The sequence below is a fragment of the Lycium ferocissimum genome, chromosome 10 (genome assembly GCF_029784015.1).
Source record: "Lycium ferocissimum isolate CSIRO_LF1 chromosome 10, AGI_CSIRO_Lferr_CH_V1, whole genome shotgun sequence".
Lineage (NCBI taxonomy): Eukaryota > Viridiplantae > Streptophyta > Magnoliopsida > Solanales > Solanaceae > Lycium > Lycium ferocissimum.
The window spans coordinates 67,215,249-67,227,089 of NC_081351.1; the positions used below are offsets into that span (position 1 = coordinate 67,215,249).

The 11,841-nt window shown below is 37.6% G+C and overlaps 1 protein-coding gene and 1 long non-coding RNA gene across 2 annotated transcripts in view; one reads left to right on the top strand and one right to left on the bottom strand.

The window, feature by feature from the left end:
- LOC132032557 (uncharacterized) overlaps positions 1 to 1,700 on the top strand; it is a 3,565-nt gene extending 1,865 nt beyond the window's left edge. The window contains exon 2 of the long non-coding RNA XR_009408515.1: positions 1,488 to 1,700. This is a non-coding gene — a long non-coding RNA (uncharacterized LOC132032557). The remainder of the gene's footprint in view (positions 1 to 1,487) is intronic.
- Positions 1 to 10,051, bottom strand: part of LOC132032556 (exocyst complex component SEC10b-like) — a 23,473-nt gene extending 13,422 nt beyond the window's left edge. The window contains exons 1-13 of the mRNA XM_059422194.1: positions 9,919 to 10,051; positions 8,346 to 8,441; positions 7,997 to 8,245; positions 7,832 to 7,906; positions 7,299 to 7,400; positions 6,915 to 6,965; positions 6,668 to 6,773; positions 4,507 to 4,626; positions 2,910 to 3,001; positions 2,560 to 2,725; positions 2,399 to 2,475; positions 2,011 to 2,109; positions 1,824 to 1,914 (exon numbers count right to left, since the gene is read on the bottom strand). Of these exons, the coding sequence (XP_059278177.1) occupies positions 1,824 to 1,914; positions 2,011 to 2,109; positions 2,399 to 2,475; positions 2,560 to 2,725; positions 2,910 to 3,001; positions 4,507 to 4,626; positions 6,668 to 6,773; positions 6,915 to 6,965; positions 7,299 to 7,400; positions 7,832 to 7,906; positions 7,997 to 8,245; positions 8,346 to 8,441 (1,324 nt within the window). The 5' untranslated portion in view covers positions 9,919 to 10,051. The remainder of the gene's footprint in view (positions 1 to 1,823; positions 1,915 to 2,010; positions 2,110 to 2,398; positions 2,476 to 2,559; positions 2,726 to 2,909; positions 3,002 to 4,506; positions 4,627 to 6,667; positions 6,774 to 6,914; positions 6,966 to 7,298; positions 7,401 to 7,831; positions 7,907 to 7,996; positions 8,246 to 8,345; positions 8,442 to 9,918) is intronic.
- Between the last annotated feature and the right edge of the window lie 1,790 nt (positions 10,052 to 11,841).

Below are 11,841 nucleotides of genomic sequence, written 5' to 3' on the forward strand. Positions count from 1 at the left end.
TTGGTACCTTCTTCATTGAAAGCCCTGAAACACAAAGGAACGAGTCAGGTTATGTTGAAGGACTGCAAATTATGGTAACAAAGAATGGAATTTACCGTGATTCTTGCCTCTCCATCCAATCGGGCCCAGATCTTTCCAAGAACGACTTACGTGTTCAGCGGCACCCAACACAGCGGTTACCCATTCAAAGATCCCAGGTAGTTCGAGTTCGACGGCGGTCGGTTCAGAATTCCACGTCTCCGGTAGAGGGGTGGAATTGATACGTTGCAATTAGGCTATTCTCATCATAACGAACCGATGCAACCATCCTCGAGCGAAGTCATCCTCTGGGTCGATCAGGCCTCGGGGGCCCCGAGGGAGCAGATGGACAATGCCCCCATGGATCACCCGGGGAATATAAATATGGATTAAATGGTCTAAGGTGAATGGGACTCCGGCCATACCGGCCATACCGGCCAAAAACTTAATACAATAAATAAGTCGCCATATCTGAGGAGCAATTTGCCCAACGCAAATTCAATAACGGCGGCAAAGGTCTTCGATCACCTGAGGGACAGGAAGTTTAAACCCGATGGCAAATGGGTAAGTGTATACGAGAGAATAACCTGGGATATGGTGGTTAATCCGTACACCCTGCTCAACAGGGGAAATCTCAACGTCATCATCCAAATGACACTCTCTCCTCACTCTGGGAATTGTTGCGTTATCAACAAAAGATTCAAAATGCCTCACACGGTCATAAGGATGGCCAACTTTGCAATCATCCTCGTATTTGAATCCAGCCGGAACAATTTCAGTTGCTTGAAACTCAAGTTCTTTCATATCAGAAGGTTCAATAGGAGATGGTGGAGGAGAATCTGAAGACGGGCAGCGTTGGTCAACAATAATGGAGAAGAAGACATCATAAACGAGGGTATGAAAGGCAAATAAGCGTTAAAAATCAAGGTTTTTCAAAATATGTGAGGAACTGATAAGTGCATGGCCTTATATAATGAGGAAGTTGAATTTGGAAAGGTCTCTAGTAACGTTAAAGTGGGAATGTGAAAGGCCAAAGGATTCTGACAATGCACGTTTCCAAGGCAGAGACGATGGCACAACATTAATTAGGCCCGGACTCAGGCTAGCCAATTGCTCGGTCAAAAATAAAGCGCGGTCTTGGGATAGAACGACGTCTTTTCAATCCATTTCCCGGCTCCATTTTTTTTACTCCGGAAAATGGAGGGACTATCTGTGTACGGTGTGAACCCGTAAGTTCACCTCGGTTCGATGAAGGGTCATACGGGGTGACTAGCGGAGATCAGTCCGAGAAGACGGAGGGAACATACCGAGCTTGCACAAAGGGAGTCCGAGAAGATAAGTCTGAATCTGAAAGTTTATTCTTCACGGATTTATCTCCGAGAATCACGCCCTCAACAGAAGTGTCTGATATCTCCGGAACCACTTACCCACGTTGAAGCTTGAATCATTTGGTTAGTATAGGACACTAGCACTATAAATACATATGTAACAGCCCCATTAGAGGGCATCTCCATCTCTTTAAGTTAGCAATTAACACTTGAAAGAATATCATAGCAAAGGCCCGATATCAATAAAGCTTCGTCACTTCTAGTTTATTTTTTAGTCCAAGCAAGGAGATAAATCCTTTTCCTACTCGGATCTGTCGCTTGCACTCGTTATATAGGCTATCTTCTTTTAATTTTCCTCGTTATTGTTTACTTTTCGATTATCCGTTTATCTTGCCAACAAGCCTAACCACATATCCTTTAAACCGCGTACAAATTCAATTGTTGCTCTCTTTTGAGGGGAAACAATTTTATTTGTACCTTCAACATCCAAGTCACCACATCCGACACTGCGTAAGTCCTTAGCAAACTCTTGTGTCTTCTCATATGCGACAGCCAGCAATCTGAGATACTGAACATTCAAAGGCAACAAAAGAGTCAACCAAAGGCCATATTTTCCCCTTCTGATAAGTACAAAGAAAAGAACAATCTATGTAACATCACTCACTAATACAAGCCCGCCTTCTTCCATGGGAGGTGGGTTAACAAGAGATGGTTTCTGTAAGAGCTTCTCTAGAAGTTTTGGAACACGATCCTCCAAAACACGCTGTTCATAACCTCAATCTGTTAGTCACCAGTTCCATAATTGCACTTTTTTTTTTGTGGCATCACTCAGTAAGCACTTTGCTGGAATGGGAAATATCGGAAAGTACAGCAGACAAATTGGAGGAATCTCAAGATGTTCATGGCTAGAAATTGTCAATTTCTGAAATAACTGGTGCACGTTCACTAAAAGCAAGTATGTTACTCTTTTTATGCATATATTTCCAAAGATCTGCGACAGCATAGCCTGAGCTAGCTTACTTTTTTCTGGCATAAGTAGTTTTCAACCATACCTGAACTAATATCGACATTACATCTTTAGGAGAAGGGAAAACCGCTGCTATTGTGGCTGCTTCTTTTCGCACCGTGTCTGGAAGAAAACATAATGTGTTAAAATTCAAAAGGCATGTATTTAGAAGAGAAACACCTTTTTATAAACTTCAACCAAAATAACCTGCAATTTCTTTAAACATTGACGAAAGGCCATTCGCAACATTGCTAGGGCTGGGTTGGGCGCCCTCCTCACCAAGAACCAATTTAGCATCCGCATTCATCACCTCAACATCAAACATGGGACGTAATCCCACGTAGTGTTGCATGGCACTGGTACCCCTGTTAAACTGCTTGGAGAACGAACATGTCAAAAGATGAAGAGTTCTTTTCAATATAAATCACCAAGAATCAGGTACAAATTCCAAAGAAAAAATGAAAAACTTTCACTTTATCCCGTGTTTCCAGTAAGTTTAATAGAGTTTTAACATAATGGAAGTATTTTTGACAGGTCTACTGAAACGGCTTGTTTACCTGTGACAAAATCTTAGCATATTCACCCATTGTAGTCAAATTACGCTTCTGTGTAGCCACATCAAATCGAGCTAATAATCTGTTTTCTAACTCTAGCAGGTCACCAAATAAGAAGAGTACTTAGAATGTCCTTTAAACAAAAAATGATTAAGACATCACAGGAAAGACACATAAAAAAAGAAAAACCAAGAACACTTTAGCTAGCTAAAAAACAAAAGCTAGGCATTCAAACAGCAAATGTTAATATTGAGGACCCTACTTAGTGCCTCTTTAGATCTTAAAATGCAGTACCATGTGTCCATATCATAGAATCCATATGAAACTACAGAGGAAATACTCAATTAATGTTTGCTAAAATCATCTTTTACTAAAAACAGATTTCACAGATCTCGCTACTTTTCCACAGGAAACTTTCTGAGCTCAAAAACTAGCAACCTGAGCATGATCAAAAGATATTTGTCACTCAATGCCCCTTTAAGGTCCACTCTTCTTACTGTGACATGCCATATTTACGTTCATTGTACAAAATATTCAGTAGTCAAGCAATATGTTCACTGAAAAAGCTCGAACATAGCATTTTAGAAAGCATTATTGCCCTTACTTTAACAACAAATATTTCATTGGCCTATTTCTTTGTTCTTACTCTTCTTATGTATTCAGATGCACCAAATGAACATGTGGACATCCATATATTAAATTGTCCATACATCTTCCAAAATAAAAAAAGTCAAGAGACATGAAAAAGGGTAAGACATCGATGATATGAGTTTCAAAGAGATTGTGCCTGTTCATTGGTCCCAGACGTGGTTCATGCTGGACTACACAAAGCATAATAACCTCTTGCTTGAATTCATAATTGAAAATCCTGTTGGTTTAGGTCTTAAGAACTTTTCATTGGTGTCAAACATGTTTTTCATGCCGGACCAGAACATCATCGGTGTCAAAAAACGATTAAAATTGAGAAAAATATAATTAGATGAATAGTTATTGTTTGGTGTTGCCATCTTCAAGATAGAGCTCATGGGTGATAAAAAGCAGGTCTTATTTCTTGGTGACTTAACTGAAGAACTACCTAAGTGAGTGAAGCATTCAGCCTGTTTTGCACCTAGCTTCAGGGCCTAAAGCATGCCTTTTTGCAAGCCTTTGACAACACTGCCAGTTGAGTCCAGCTTTTACAAGTAGATCCACCACCCAACCCTTTTCAGTAGGTATAACAAACTCTAAAACCCTCTCAAAGAAAAGATACAGTAATTATAAAAATAATCAAATATGAAAGCACAAAGCGAGAATGTGCACATCCTAAAAAATTTCTTAAAAAGTTCGTCTAAGAGTTGTCAGAAGGTTTTTAAAACTACGTATCTCGTGTTTCAACTGACAAATAACCAACTTCTGCTCTACTCTTTTCATCATATATTAAGCTCCTCTAAAACAAAAGGGAAGTTCCAACAGGGATTCAGATTCTCCATTTCTCCTTAAGGTAGCTTGTGAAATACTAGCTTGTTAAGAAGAACAGCAGTTGCGAACACAGCATTAGAATAAATTTATGAGGAGCACTAAAACACCACTAGTTAAAGAAATAAGTTGCTCGCCATTGTACCATTGCAGTACTCCTGGAGGTTTGTGATAGCAACTTCCAATCCTTTATTTGAAGTTGCATTTCCAACAGCAGAGGAGACAGTTGTTTTTTGTCTTCCAATATCTTCATCAGCAAATGATCCTGCAAATTAATTAAATGTGATTATATCTGGGGAAAAATCCTCTCAGGTGAAGGATATTCAATTAATCACTCAAAGGCTTTCTTTTAAATGACAAAGCAAGAAAATGTAAATGCAACAACAAAAATTCTCTGTTGCTCCAATCCTCTATACGAAGTACAGGAACCAGGATCAGGACATTGTTTTTAATTGTATAAACAGGAGAAGCTGAAAAAGTGGTCGGTCAGATGTTCTCGAATATCTCACGCATAGAAGTTTTGTTGGGAAGTAAATATATTAGTGTACTTCCTGGCAATTCAAATCAAAACCTTATGCAACAACGGGACATCGGACAGTTAATAAGAGAATAAGTCATAACCTGAACCAAATCCAACTGTCAAGTTTCTCCATGCCCACTCCATCCGAATTGACTCTCAGACAATCCCACAACCCACCCGAAAAAAGTAAAAGGACAAAAATGACCCAGCGTTGTGTCAAGTATTCCCATGTATGATAATTCTCCACAGAAAGAGAACTACTAAAACATTACACGGTTATTAGAAAGTCAAACCAAACCTGATACTTTAAGTTTCCTCAATTTTTTTTTTTTTTTTTTTGCCACAGCATAACATTTTAGATGTTACCACTTACCAATGAATTTGGAAAGAAGAAAAGGCTTCTTTCATATTTCAGTATGTCTTTACATCCCATGAGAAGGGGTATTTATACAATGAATCCTATAACTTATTAAGGAAAGACAAACGATTGCGATAAAAGGAAATATTCTATTCTTAAAATTACTCCAGAAAAAATAGTCTCCTAAATCCATGCTGATTAAATAACATAGTCAACAGTTACACCATCAACACATCGGAAGAAGCCAATGGTACTGCTTAATCAAGGAAGAAAAAGATATCATTCCGAGTTTTAACAAAGGCCACAGCTTTCCTACTCAGAGGCTAGGTGAAACTGAAGGGAATTAACCCACAAAGAAAAAAAAAAAAAAAAAGAGAAGGCGAGAGAGAAACTCAAAGGAGTTACAACAAAAAAAATACACCATAAAGCCCCAGGTAATCTAAGTTGCTCGGCCTCAGGTGCGGTGTATCTGATACAGATGCAAATCTAGAGGTTGGATTATTCATCACATAAAATTTAGGATTGGGGTGTATGGATCCGAGTGTGGATACGGGTGCTGGGATATGGCTAATAAATGTATATTATGACTATATAAAGTATATATCTCGATCAGTTAAAGCTATTGAACTAAAACCAATAAAACTTATTTCTTTACGAACACCTACTATTTTATTCAAAATATATATATATATATATATATATGACATAAACCCAAAAATCAAACCAAATACCCAATCAATGTATACATTTCGGTCATAGATGTAGTCAAAGCACCCAAGGTAAGTTGGCAAAGTCCGGTGTGGATCCCACACCCAAACCCATGTCTTGTCAACACGGGTTCGGCAAGAATTTTTAAGAGTTCGAGCAACATAGCAGTTAATAAATAGTATAGTTAAATAACAAAGAAATATGATAATGGAATAAATTACAGCATATCCTATTTTGCACCAAGTTGAGATGGCTAAGTTGACTGAGAGTCAGAAACACTGAGCTTCTTTAGGTAATAACTATAGGAGGAAGACTATTGATAATTGATAATTTTTCCAATAAAGGCATCTATAGTCAAATGAGCATGTCCAATGGATAACACCATCTAGGATTCTTGGTTTAAGTGAAAAATCAAAGATTACATCGTTAATGATAACAAGGTACAAAATATCCCTCTTTTTTTGGGCAAAGAAAGACCAGATGGAAAAGCCCCATACAGCCAAGCATTTTAACCATTCAAAACTGGAAAGTAGAAGTAAAGGAAAAAATTCAAGAGTGATAAGCCGGGGTATTTCCTTTTGACATGGTTACAAGTTATTACCAGTTATCTAGTTTGACCTTAGAATAGTCAGCTCAACTAAAGATTGTAAAACAAAATTTGGAAAAGAATTTTCACAGTTACAGTTATGAGAATATCCAAAGAAGGGTAAAGAGTATTACTTAATTTCTGTGCAATAGAAGCAGCTTCAGCGACACGGTTATCATCAGTGAATAAAGGAGAAAGGGCTGTCAGGTCTCCTGGACTTCTATTGAACTCCATCAAGTACTGTTGAAGGGAAATCAATGTATTCCGTCAATTTTTTTATAATGAATATACCCAAAAATAGATTCATAAGCAATGATGAATTTCTGAGTTGTCCACCATGAATGAAATGACTTACAGATGGTTATTCATCAAAATGTTTACCTTTATGAGCTCTATCGTCTGACTAGCAGATTCTCTCTGAGTATCTGCACTCTGACAGGCAGAAGAGGTTCAAGAATGTACAAACTCAGTCTCAAATAACTTAAAAAACAGATTGATCTAGAGAAAATTAAAAAATTTGAAAGAAATGTCTTTCTATTTGTCCTCAGAAAAGGTGGCATTCTTTTAATGGAGGGAGCACACTTAAGTTTCTCTGGTAGTGTCAAACTTCAGTTGAAGATCAAGGGCCAAATGTTACCTTCTTACTTATGTTACAATAGAAACAACCAGATAAAAGTAAATTAAGTCACACATTAAATCAATTTCTTGTACTTACAGTAGCAAAGAACAAAATAGTCTAAGTAATTAAGCAGGGATAACATTCACCTGCAGGTGATCTCCTATTTTGGCAGCAGTATGACCGACACTTGATATACGCGAATCCAAACGTGCAAAGCTACCAAACAAGCCATCTACACCTTTTTCCAGCTGCACATTTTAGTACTCATCAAAGCTAAGCCCAAGGCTTTCAGCAGATCAATGTGTAGAAAGAAGCTCCATGTACCACCAAAGATACTGAACATGGAAATTTAATGTAAACCAAAGATGATTTGAGAGGCAAATGAAAAAACAAATGGCTCAATCCTGCTGTCCGGAAACAGATGTAGTAAACATATCAAGTACATTTTCACAACATAGAATGTCGTTTAAAAGGTTTACTAGGTCATCAGTTCATTTTTCAATTGTTCAATTCCAGTTCTATGACCCCATGTTCATCATCTCAAAGAAAAAGAAGGTTTCTATGAAAGGTGACGATAGCTCCAAGCAATAATTGAAAAGGATTTCTGTTAGCAAACTAATGATTTATCTTGTAATGCCAAAAGTACACACATGTGTGAATTTTCCACTGTCTTACTGACCTCAGCAAGTGTCTTACGGTGCTTCAAGTCTTGGACAGCAACCTCTTTTGTGAGATTGCTTAGTTTTGCATCAACCTTACGACAAAGATAAGGGCTTTAGCTAAAAACTCTTAAGAAAAAGAAAAAAAAAACTCAATGTGTCAGCACAATGTCCTTTTCATATACCTGTCTTTTTTGCTCAACCAATTGGGTGCTAGAATTCTTAAACAGAGATAACAAAGCATCAACTTCAGGGAACAATGGGCTTGAAAGTAACTTTCCTGCATTTGACGGTGCCCGCATATGCCCATTTGATTGTGAATCAATTCCAACAATGCTGCCATGACCTTCTGATGAGTCTACTTCTTTATCCAGATAAGAAGGCAATAACTCAGTCACCAAGTTACCAAACAAATCATCAAATGAAAAGTCCCCCTGCATCACTCGATAAAGCACATTGATTGTAGTTAATAATTAACTATTCCAAATTAAGTTTGCATTATCTTCCAACTCTAAATGATGACTGAGGCATGACCTTGAAATCATCTACATCAAGAACTAGTGGAGTAGAGTCAGAAGATGCGGATTTTGACATACGACTGGCCTGCGCTGCATCTCTAATCTCTTTCATCTAATCCGCATGAGACACGATCATTTGAAAGACAGAAAAAGTAAGTAAAATTCAGTATAAATATGGTGCATCACAAAGCAAGTATCATTATTCTCATTGGCGCCAGACACTTCATTTACTAAGTGATATTAGCGCATGATTAATAACCAGTAAGAACTTAACAGCCACAGATAAAACAAATGCCAAAAGAAATTGCAAAAAAAAAAATTGATCTGCCAAAACCCATATGCTGAGTGGGGATTGAGGACGTAGATCTCTATACATCACTTTCGTCTCAATGAATTATATTTAAAATTCTTGAAATAAACAAACTTTCATCAGAGATGTTCCGATTTCTACCTTATCATGCTTGTCCAGGTAGGTGGATTTCTTCAAAAGTTGAACATCAAAAAGGCGTACGCCAGCGTTGTTAAGAAAATGGACCTCGGACCTCACTTCAACCCCAAAAGTTAACTCGAATTGTCCAAGACCATATAAAAGACACTTAACCAACGTAGGATTCTAACACACCTCTGCACACTCAGGGTTAAAATTATGGAGCGTGGAGTAACATAACATGTATAGTCTAACATCATGATGGGTTTGATTCTAATACCATATTAAGAAAGACCTTGGCCTAACTCAATCCTGAAAAATAGCTCAACTGGCGACAATTGCCCAAAAACATATAACGAGACTACAGCCAATCACTTACCCAAAGTGGAATTGTAACATACAAAAATTGGTAGTTCCCACTACCCTTCTAGGCTTAAATAGGCTTTAATAGGATATACAGCAATCAAATCATGACTTGCATCCTTTTGCCTAGATGATTTTGGTCACCTACGTTCCCCAAAAGTTCTTCTAGTCACTCTCCCCTTTTAGACAAAAGATGCTTTATCCCTCCACTGTTTATACCAAAACCATGTCATGAATTGGGACATCCTACACTGTTTCGGGAGTCATACATATACCTCTAGAGCCAAAATTCTGATTAAATATACGTATATACATATAACATTATTCTACGTTTGATATACACACGACACCATATGAAAAATAATGGAAACTAAACATGGATTTAAGAGAAGTCTTATTAAAACCGCAGAGCCTCAAATTCAACAACAATTAAGAGTGCATTATAGCCCAACCATCCACGTATCGATTGGATCACAGTTTCATCAATCCAAGAAAAGTTGATGCTACAGAGCAAGCATTGCCTATTCAAATTGTAAACAACTAAAAGTTGACGAAGTTGATTATTTCGATATAGCAAAATCACGTGCACAAACGTTAACATCATGAAAGAACTAATTGCACCATAATTAACCTTCATTCAAGAACTGCACGTTCTATTGTAATTGTCTGGAGAAAACATTTATGTGTTGGACAAAAACGTTAACTTATTTAACATGTCCATATAAATACAAAAAACGTATATACTACTACTACTACTACTACTATAATTTATGTAAATAAGTTCATTGTTTATTCTCACCGTACGTGGTGCAATTCTTTGTTCCCTTCGGCTTTATGTTTTTTTCTTCTTCTTGAATTGCTGCAGAATGAATGTCCAGAGAGCGTGCAACAGAGATATATAGTACGAGAGTTTTGCGGTGTCGTAACATTACTACTTCAAACCCATTAAGAACTTCCCACGTGTTTATATATGTAAATTAAAGCTAGCTAGATTTAATTTATATATATTTAGTGGTAGAATTTCATTTTTTTGCGCGGAGTGCCCTTCTTTTGGGGTGGTCTTTAAATTTTTTTCGTATTTGAAATGTTTAAATTTTGCCTTCGGCAATTAACACTATAGGTCGGTTCGAACCACGCGCGGTCGAAATTTTAAAAAAAAATTCGCAAGAGCGATTTAAATTTATTTATCGCCAACAAGCATACATTGTTAAGGAATTACACATTTTATGCGGACCCCGATACTCATGCCTTATGGGCGGACTTGGCATAAGTATGCGGTCCAGATAACTTTGATAATTCCTTCACAAAGTTATGCGGTGGGGGCATACAATGGGCAAACTTTTATGCGGACCGGCATAACTTTGTGAAGGAATTATCAAAGTTATCGGGACCGCATACTTATGCCAAGTCCGCCCATAAGGCATAAGTATGCGGGTCCGGCATAACTTTGGTAATTCCTTCACAAAGTTATGCCGGTTGGGGCATACTTTTAATGGGAAAACTTTTATGCGGATCCGGCATAAACTTTTGAATGAATTATCAAAGTTATGCGGACCGGCATACTTATGCCAAGTGCCCATAAGGCATAAGTATCCGGTCCGCATAACTTTGGTAATTCCTTCACAAGTGTATGCCGTTGGGGGCATAGCGAAATTTGAACTTGCCTTGCGAATTTTTTTTAAAATTTTTAACGCGTGGGTTCGAACTGGAACCTATGGGTTTATGCGAAGGGCAAAATTTAAAGATTTCAAATATGAGGGGCAAAATTTAAAGACCACCCCAAACGAAGGGCAATTCTGCGAATTGCCCGTAGAATTTTATGGAGTCCGGAACCAAAATGACCCAATAAAAGACCAAGTGAACTAAAATACCCAAAAAAAATTGGTACAAAAATACCTTTAGCGCAGTAAAATACTGCGCTATAGGAGTCCCCTATTTTGCTGAAACAGACTCTTATTACATTTTCACAATTTTTTACGTACTTTAGCGGCATATTAATCATGCTTTGAGACTCTGGAACTTCAATATGTTATATCGAACCCTACTTTTTTTTTTGTACGATTAATAAGGTAAGCTCAATCCATCAAGGATACGCAAAAATTCAGATTGTCATTTTAGTGGTTGAAAAGTACACGAAGTGCATTTTTGTTTGAAGACTTGTAGTCCTTAGCTTTACGTTATTTATATTTTAGGGTTTCGTGTTCTTTTTAAATTAATTCTTATCTTTATTTAGAATGTGTCACGTTTTTTATTATCAATTTAGGATGTAACACTTCATAAATAATAATAAAGACTAAGATAATATTTATAAATATAAATAGAAACGCTTTAAATATATAATATTTACTTAAACTGTACAAGATTATTGTATATACTAGTGGATCCCACATGTAGTATGCCGGAGACTATCCTTAGGCCTAAGGCTCATACCTCCCCACCACCCTCGCCATCGTCTCCATCGCCCTTTTTCCTCTTAATAACAGGGCGCTCCAAGTCATGATCATCTCCTCTTCCCCTCCCCCTTGTGCCCTTGACTATAACGTGCTTCTTCTTGGGATCTAGTCCCGTTGCCACGCTCAGAATCTCAGGCTGAGCTGGGTCTGAAAACTCGACCTCTTCCTCGTCGGGAGTTGCCACCGTAGGCGCCGAATGATGAACCTGAAAAATATATACTCCCTCCGTCCCAAAAGATTGTCCTCTTTTGATTTGGTACAAAGTTTAA